At 50.7% G+C, this 9094-nt stretch overlaps 1 protein-coding gene across 8 annotated transcripts in view; it reads right to left on the bottom strand.

Annotated features, from left to right (window-relative positions):
- Window positions 1-246: 246 nt before the first annotated feature.
- The window catches only part of SLC11A2 (solute carrier family 11 member 2), a 55413-nt gene continuing 46565 nt past the window's right edge, over window positions 247-9094 (bottom strand). For 4 of the 8 annotated variants that reach the window (XM_071456062.1, XM_071456063.1, XM_071456064.1 and 1 more), the window contains exons 16-17: window positions 7510-7563; window positions 247-1219 (exon numbers count right to left, since the gene is read on the bottom strand). In XM_071456062.1, the coding sequence (XP_071312163.1) occupies window positions 1142-1219; window positions 7510-7563 (132 nt within the window). In that variant the 3' untranslated portion in view covers window positions 247-1141. Of the gene's footprint in view, window positions 1220-2703; window positions 7564-9094 lie in introns of those variants that run through there. The other 4 variants (XR_011684089.1, XR_011684088.1, XR_011684090.1 and 1 more) reach the window with 4 other exon arrangements.

Here is a 9094-nt window from a genome sequence, read left to right as displayed (position 1 = left end):
CCCTTGGAATGTAGCCAAACATGTAGCCCCCCTAACCTATAGATGCCAGTAACTTTCCACTCCATACTAACCCTAGAAAGTATAGCCAAACCCCTTTCTGATGTAGAGAAACCCCTTAGTCCATAAATGCCCCTGAGACCCCTCAATAAACGCCATTTGCTGTCCACCACATTGGTGTATGTAGCATTGGACCGAGTGACCCTGGGCCTTGGGTCACCGTGCCGGACCTCCCGAACCAGGTCGCCACGCCGTAACGGCGACATAAAACCATTTTTATTTCTCAATTTTTTATTTCTAAATCTGAAAGCCGCAGAGAGGGAAATTCCTGGCAGGAATTCCACTGGGTTTTCCGGGAGCTGCTGCCCTTGGAGCCCCCCCTGAGAGGCGATTTGGGGTTCTGGAAAACCCCAGAACTGCTGGAAATGCTGGGAACGCCTCTGTCCCCAAAGCCTGAGCCTGGCAGCAAACCCGGCTTTACTTGGGAATTAAACCTGGCTTTCATTTTATTGGGAAATCCCGAATGGAACATTCCCCAATTAGGGAAAAAACCCCGAGGAGCAAAGTCCTGCTGGGGTGACCTGAGTGAAAATCTGGGAAATCCCAATGGGATCATCCCGGAGCTGCCATGGGGGAAATGGGGAAAACTGAGGGACCCTGAGCTGTCCCTGGCTGGGGGGGGGGGTGTGGGGGTGTCCCAGGTGTCCCCAAGGCTGGCCCAGTGTCCCCAAGGGTGTCCTGGGTGTCCCCAAGGGTGTCCTAGGTGTCCCCAAGGCTGTCCTGGGTGTCCCCAGAGTTGGTCTGGGTGTCCCCAGGGGTGTCCCGGGTGTCCCCAGGGCTGTCCTGGGTGTCCCCAAGGGTGTCCCAGGTGTCCTCAGGGCTGTCCTGGCTGTCCCCAGGGGTGTCCCAGGTGTCCCCAGGGCTGGCCCAAGTGTCCCCAAGGGGTGTCCCAAGTGTCCCCAAGGGTGTCCCGGCTGTCCCCAAGCCTGTCCCGATGTCCCCAGGGTCCGGCGGCTCCTCCCGGTCCCGATGTCCCCGCTCCGCTCCCGCCGCTCGCCCGGGGCTCGGGGTCCCGGGGCACGGGGGGGGTCCTGGGGGTCCGTCCCCCACACCGGGGGGTCCTGGGGGTCCGCGGGCTCCGGGGTCACCTGGGCACGGACGGGTCGGAACCGACGTGGCCGAGGAGGAAGAGCTCGGGGCGGGCGGCGAAGCCCAGGCGGCCCTGGGGGGAGAGGGCAACAATTAATGCCAGGGTTTAATTGGGGAAGGCAACAATTAATTAATGCCGGGGGGTTTAATTGAGCCTGGCTTAAGGAAGCCAAAGAGAGCTGAAAGGAGCCCGAGGTGGTTGAAGGAAGCCTGAGCTCAGCCCGGTTTAACAAAGCCCAAGTGAAGCCCAGGTAAGGAAGAAGGAATGGAGTCCAGTTTAACAAAGCCACGATTTAATGAGGCCCGAACTGAGCCTGGTTTAACAAAGCCACGATTTAATGAGACCCGAACTGAGCCTGGTTTAACAAAGCCACAATTTAATGAAGCCCCGAACTGAGCCTGGTTTAACAAAGCCCAAGCTGAGGTGGGTTTAATGAAGCTCCAATTGAGGACGGTTTAACAAAGCCTGAATTAAGCCTGGTTTAATGAAGCCGATGTTGAGCCCAATTAATGAGCCTGAGCAGGGCAGGCTTTAAATGAAACCAGAGCTGATCCCGGCTTACGGAAGCCCCAGTTGGGCCCAGTTTAACCAAGCCCAGCTTAACCAGGCCCGGGCGGGAGCTGAGGCGGCCCCAGGGTCATTAATTAGCAGGAACGGCGTTAATTGGGAGCGGATCCCGCTGTTAATTGGGGCAGATCTCGGTCCAGCCCCGCCCAGGGCTCCGAGCGGCCCCTCCCTCTGCATTCCCAATTAACCGAGCGAGCTTAATTAACTTCGGGGCGTGGCTGAGCCTTAATTAGCAATAACTGCACAAGGAGGCCCTCGGGATGGTGCTGAACCGGACTGAGCCACAGGCGAGGCTCCGCGGGGGCAAAGCAGGAAAAAAAGGGGCAAAAGCAGGAAAAAATCGGGAATTTGGGGTTTTTTGGTGGGTCTGGCCTGGGCAGGGCGGGATGAAGGTGCCGAGCCCCGATCCCACAGAAGGAATTCCCATGGGAAGGGCGTGAGGGAGCCCTGAGCCAATTCCGGGGGACAGGGACGGGCCCCAGCTCACCCTGATCCATTCTGAATTTTCCCTTTTTTTCCCTCTTTTCTGTGTTCCCTGTATTTTTTGCAGGTGCATTTGTGGCTCTGTGTTATTGGCCCGTTGCATCCATAACTCATTTTCCCAGTGTTTTTCCATGGCCTTTCCCTGGGCAGAAACACAAAAATCCCAGAGCTCCAAGGCCCAGGAGCAGCTCCTGGAGATTTCGTGGGCAGAGCCAAGGGAGGATTCCAAAGGAGAGAGAATTCCATCACTGCCTCTCCTCTAATTGCTGCTTTTGTGAATTATTTCATTTCCTAAACCCTATTAAAATGTCCTCACCCCTGTGGGGGTGGAGTTTTGTGGGCATCTTTCCATTACTGCCCCCAAAGGCCTTGAAGTAAAATCCACTTTTATTTGAAGTCAGAACTAAAACGACCTCGAGTTTCATTCCCAGGTTGGGGAAAAGGGAACAACCCCACAGGGGCTCTGTCCCAGCACCAGCCCCCAAAAAATGACCCAGGAAGCCGAGTTGGAAAAGTCTCCACGTTTTAATGGGGTTTGTACAACCAGGACCAAAGGGGAAAATCCCAAATGAGGGCAGCAGGGAGCAGAGGGGAGGCTGCACTCACAGTCAGTGCTCAGCCGAGCCCTCCCAAGCCACAATTCCCAATCCAGGGGGGTACAGCAGAATTCCAAAGCCCAAATCCACCTCTGGTCCAGCCCCTCGTCCCCCCAGGCCACAAATCCCAGAGCTCGTGGCTGCTGTGGAGTGGGGATGGGAGTAAAACCCACAAAGGTTCATTAAAGGGTTAAATCCTGGGACAACAACGGGAAAAATGGGAATTGTTGTGTCGGGGGAGGCTGCAGGTTTGGGAAAGGGTGGGAGGGAGGATCTGATCCTGCCCCACATTCAGGGGGAGTTTTCCTGCTGGGCTCTGAGCGTGGGCACCTTCACCCCTGAGCACCAGGGAATGACCCAGAGCTGGTGGGGATGGATGAAACCCCAGCAGATCCCAAACCAGATCCTAAAGCAGATCCCAAACCTTCCCCAGAGTGGTGGGGATGGATGAAACCCCAGCAGATCCCAAAGCAGATCCTAAACCAGATCCCAAACCTTCCCCAGAGCTGGTGGGGATGGATGAAACCCCAGCAGATCCCAAAGCAGATCCCAAACACTCCCCAGAGCTGGTGGGGATGGATAAAACCCCAGCAGATCCCAAATCAGATCCTAAAGCAGATCCCAAACACTCCCCAGAGCTGGACACTGCAGGGATTTTTATTTCACAGAAAACCCCAGAGGAGCTCAGAGCAGCCCTGACCTGCTCCAGTGCTGGGACAGGACACTGGGAATTCCCCTGAGCAGATCCCAAATCAGATCCCAAATCAGATCCCAAGCCTTCCGCAGAGCTGGACACTGCAGGGATTTTTATTTCACAGAGAATTCCCTGCCTGCAAGTGGGAGAGCAGGGAAATGCCAGTGGGCAGTGAGGGATGGATCCATTTTATTATCCCAGATAAACCAGGGATGGAGCCAGGAATCCCAAATAAACCAGGGATGAACTCAGAAATCCCAAATAAACCAGGGATGGAGCCAGGAATCCCAAATAAACCAGGGATGGACTCAGAAGTCCCAAATAAACCAGGGATGGAGCCAGGAATCCCAAATAAACCAGGGATCGACTCAGAAATCCCAAATAAACCAGGGATGGACTCAGAAGTCCCAAATAAACCAGAAATGGACTCAGGAATCCCAAATAAACCAGGGATGGACTCAGGAATCCCAAATAAACCGGGATTGGGATGGAGCCAGGAATTCCAAATAAACCAGGGATGGACTCAGAAATCCCAAATAAACCAGAAATGGAGCCAGGAATTCCAAATAAACCAGGGCTGGTTTTATTTGAGATTGGAACCCTCAGGGTTTATTTGGGATTGGAACCCCCTGGGTTTATTTGGGATTGGAACCCTCTGGGTTTATTTGGGATTGGAACCCCCTGGGTTTATTTGGGATTGGAACCTCTGGGTTTATTTGGATTGGAACCCCCTGGGTTTATTTGGGATTGGAACCCTCAGGGTTTATTTGGGATTGGAACCCTCTGGGTTTATTTGGGATTGGAACCCTCTGGGTTTATTTGGATTGGAACCCCCTGGGTTTATTTGGGATTGGAACCTCTGGGTTTATTTGGATTGGAACCCCCTGGGTTTATTTGGGATTGGAACCCCCTGGGTTTCTTTGGGATTGGAACCCCCTGGGTTTATTTGGATTGGAACCCTTGGGGTTTATGTGGGATTGGAACCCTCTGGGTTTATTTGGGATTGGAACCAGGCTGGAGCCCCCTGGCTTGGCCCCAGGAGAGCTTTGGGGCCCCATCCCATGAAGCACTTTGGGATCTGAGCTCTGCCTCTGCTGCAGCTCCAGCTGCACTGAAAAAGGAATTTCCCCCTAAAGAACCCAAATCTGAGCTTTCCCCACCCGATTTCCATGATTCAGAGATCCAAATCCAGCCCAAGAGGGAGGATGGGACCCCAAAACACCCCTGGGAGATCCAAGGGATGCCCTGGTCCCCCCATCCACCCCACTCAGGGCACACTCCTGGCCAAGCTCCTTCCCAAACCCATAAAAAGGGGATGAGAGGAGGGGATTCAGTCCAGGACAGGAGGGAGCAGCAAAGAAAGCCCTGGAAAAAGCCCTTGGAGCCTCCACAGCCTGATCTGGAGTTATTTTGGAGAGCTCCAAGAGCATTTCCATGGATCACAGGGAATCAAGTCATAAAATCATAAATAACCATTTGCTGACCCCAAAATCCCACATCTGGGGCCACAAAAAGTCAGTAGTGATAATACCAGAATTAATTCATTAAATAATTAATGCTCAGTTTTCCCATGCTCACGGCAGTGGGAGGGGTTTCAAAAGCCAGTAGTGATAATAGAATTAATTAATAAAATAATTAATGCTCAGCTTCCCCATCCTCGTGACAATGGGAAGGGTTTTAAAAGCCAGAGGTGATACCAGAATTAATTAATTAAATAATTAAATAAATAATTTGTTTTCAGTTTTCCCATGCTCACGGGAATGGGAAGTGTTTCAAAAGCCAGTAGTGATACCAGAATTAATTAATTAATTAGTTTTTTGTTTTCCCCATGCTCATGGGAATGGGAAGTGTTTCAAAAGTCAGGAGTGATACCAGAATTAATTAATAAAATAATTAATTAATTAATTAATTAGTTTTTTGTTTTCCCCATGCTCATGGGAATGGGAAGTGTTTCAAAAGTCAGGAGTGATACCAGAATTAATTAATAAAATAATTAATTAATTAATTAATTAGTTTTTTGTTTTTCCCATGCTCATGGGAATGGGAAGTGTTTCAAAAGTCAGGAGTGATACCAGAATTAATTAATAAAATAATTAATTATTTAATTAATTAGTTTTTTGTTTTTCCCATGCTCATGGGAATGGGAAGTGTTTCAAAAGTCAGGAGTGATACCAGAATTAATTAATAAAATAATTAATTAATTAATTAATTCGTTTTTTGTTTTTCCCATGCTCATGGGAATGGGAAGTGTTTCAAAAGTCAGGAGTGATACCAGAATTAATTAATAAAATAATTAATTATTTAATTAATTAGTTTTTTGTTTTTCCCATGCTCATGGGAATGGGAAGTGTTTCAAAAGTCAGGAGTGATACCAGAATTAATTAATTAAAGAATTGATTATTTAATTAATTAATTAGTTTTCAGTTTTCCCATGCTCGTGGGAATGGGAAGTGTTTCAAAAGTCAGGAGTGATACCAGAATTAATTAATAAAATAATTAATTATTTAATTAATTAATTCGTTTTTAGTTTTTCCCATGCTCATGGCAATGGGAAGTGTTTTAAAAGCCAGTAGTGATAATAGAATTAATTAATAAAATAATTAATGCTCAGCTTCCCCATCCTCATAGCAATGGGAAGGGTTTTAAATGCCAGTAGTGATACCAGAATTAATTAATTAAAGAATTGATTATTTAATTAATTAATTCGTTTTCGGTTTTTCCCATGCTCGTGGGAATGGGAAGTGTTTCAAAAGTCAGGAGTGATACCAGAATTAATTAATAAAATAATTGATTGATTAATTAATTAATTAGTTTTCAATTTTCCCATCCTCCTGGCAACGGGAAGTGTTTTAAAAGTCAGTAGTGATACCAGAATTAATTAATTAAATAATTAATTATTAAATTAATTAATTCGTTTTCAGTTTTTCCCATCCTCATGGCAATGGGAAGCGTTTCAAAAGCCAGAGGTGATACCAGAATTAATTAATAAAATAATTAATGCTGAGTTTTCCCATGCTCATGGGAATGGGAAGGGTTTCAAAAGTCAGCAGTGATACCAGAATTAATTAATAAAATAATTAATGCTCAGCTTCCCCATCCTCATGGCAGTGGGAAGGGTTTTAAACGCCAGTAGTGATACCAGAATTAATTAATAAAATAATTAATGCTGAGTTTTCCCATGCTCATGGCAGTGGGAAGTGTTTCCAGTGGAAAGCACCAGATCTGCCCGGCCTGGGGCAGCCCCAGCCCTGGTGCCACCCCATGCCCGGTGCCAGCAGCGTCCCCAAAGCCACCCCAAAGGGGATTCAGGGATTTTTGAGCTTATTTAGTCCAGGCCAGTGCCAGAGCAGCGCCCCTGGAGTTCAGGGTTTGTGCTACAGGGGGGGCAAAGGCTCTGGGATGAGGAATTTGGGGTTTCAAGGAGAATGGGGGGGTCAGGCTGCTCCTGTGTCACCCCAGGTGTGGCTCCCACCCAGGTGTGACCCAGGCTGCTCCTGTCCCCCCAGGTGTGGCTCAGGCTGCTCCTGTCCCATCCAGGGGGGGTCAGGCTGGTTGGGTCCCCCCCAGGTGTGGCTCAGGCTGCTCCTGTGTCACCCAGGGGGGCTCAGGCTGCTCCTGTGTCACCCAGGGGGGGTCAGGTTGCTCCTGTGTCCCCCACCCCAGGTGTGTCCCCACCCCAGGTGTGACCCAGGCTGTTCCTGTGTCCCCTGCCAGGTGTGGCTCCAATCCAGGGGGGTCACAGTGCTCCTGTCCCCCCCCCCAGGTGTGACTCAGGTTGCTCCTGTGTCCCCCCACCCCAGGTGTGTCCCCCAGGCGGGTTTGGGGCCCCAGCAGGGCCAGCACTGCCCCGAGGGCTCCGTGTGCTCCGTGTCCTCCTGGCCGTGTCCCCGATGCCCCGAATGTCCCCAAGCGGCTCCGTCCGTGTCCCCAGGGTGGCTCTGGGGGTCCAGGCCCCCCCCCTTTGGCTACTTGGGGGGGTGGGAGGGCGACTGCTCCAGGTGCAGGGTCCGGGTGACGCTTACCGTGCTGCCACAGGCCAGGAAGGAGGCGCCCAGGGCCACCAGGCACAGCCAGCTCTGCGGGGACAGGAGGGGACAGTGAGGGACAGCAGGGACAGCAGGGACAGCAGGGACAGGAGGGGACAGCAGGGGACAGTGAGGGACAGGAGGGACAGGAGGGGACAGCAGGGACAGCACGGACAGGAGGGGACAGCAGGGACAGTGAGGGACAGGAGGGGACAGCAGGGACAGTGAGGGACAGGAGGGGACAGTCAGGGACAGCAGGGACAGGAGGGACAGGAGGGGACAGTGAAGGGGAGCAGGGACAGGAGGGGACAGGAGGGACAGGAGGGGACAGGAGGGGACAGCAGGGACAGTGAGGGACAGGAGGGGACAGGAGGGGACAGTCAGGGACAGCAGGGACAGGAGGGGCAGCAGGGGACAGCAGGGACAGGAGGGGACAATGAGGGACAGTGAGGGACAGCAGGGACAGGAGGGAGAGGCAGGGACAGGAGGGGACAGTGAGGGGACAGGAGGGGACAGTGAGGGACAGCAGGGACAGGAGGGATAGGAGGGGACAGGAGGGGACAGGAGGGGACAGCAGGGACAGGAGGGGACAGCAGGGACAGGCAGGGGAGGGCACTGAGAGCAATGAGGGATTTGTGTTTCCAAACCAGCTCTGGCTCTGCTGGGGGATAAAACCAGCACTGGGAGATAAAAGAAACAATGGGGAGGATTCCACTGATTGATGAATGGGAAAAGATAAAATAAACTTTTACAAATAAACTTTAGATTTGCTGGTAAATGAAATTAGACATTGAAAGATGAAAGAAACAATGGGGAAGAAAAACCCCTAAATTCCATAAGAATTAAAAATTAAAAGTGAGGGTTATACATTAGAGGGAAATCTTTGGTATCAGGGGTTCTGGGAAGTCTGAACCTCTCAAACACCTCAGAAATGGGGAAAAAGAGAGGGAAATTGGGATAAAAAGGAGGCTGCATCCTCCAAAAGTCTGAGAGATCCCAGGGGAATGCCCCATGGCCTCTGCCTTTATTGCAATAAAGCAAAAGGACTCCTCTGGTTCCTGACATGAAAATTCTGAACAGGGAATTCTGAACACAGCTCTGCCAGGCAAACCCCACTGAGAGCAATGAGGGATTTGTGTTTCCAAACCAGCTCTGGGTCTGCTGGGAGATAAAACCAGCACTGGGAGATAAAAGAAACAATGGGGAGGATTCCACTGATTGATGAATGGGAAAAGAGATTTGATTTTACAAATAAACTTTAGGTTTGCTGGTAAATGAAATTGGACATTGAAAGATGAAAGAAACAATGGGGGAAACCCTAAATACTGAAAGAATTAAAATTTAAAGGGCAGGGTTGTACATTAGAGGGGAATCTCTGGTATCAGGGGTTCTGGGGAGTCTGAACCTCTCAGGCACCTCAGAAATGGGGGGAACCCCTGAATTCCATAAGAATCCAAAATTAAAAGGGAGGGGTCTACATTAGAGGGACCAGCCCTGAGGTGCCACCCCAGGAGCTGAGGGCAAAGGCTCCGTGTCCAGGGCAGGGTGGGGAGGAGGAGGAGGAGGGGACAGTGCCAGGGGT

This window comes from Agelaius tricolor, unplaced genomic scaffold (genome assembly GCF_023055355.1).
Source record: "Agelaius tricolor isolate 1412-34295 unplaced genomic scaffold, bAgeTri1.0.p SCAF_55, whole genome shotgun sequence".
In the NCBI taxonomy this organism is placed as follows: Eukaryota; Metazoa; Chordata; class Aves; order Passeriformes; family Icteridae; genus Agelaius; species Agelaius tricolor.
The sequence above is the reverse complement of the archived record's forward strand: the minus strand, read 5'-3'. Positions and strand labels throughout refer to the sequence as shown.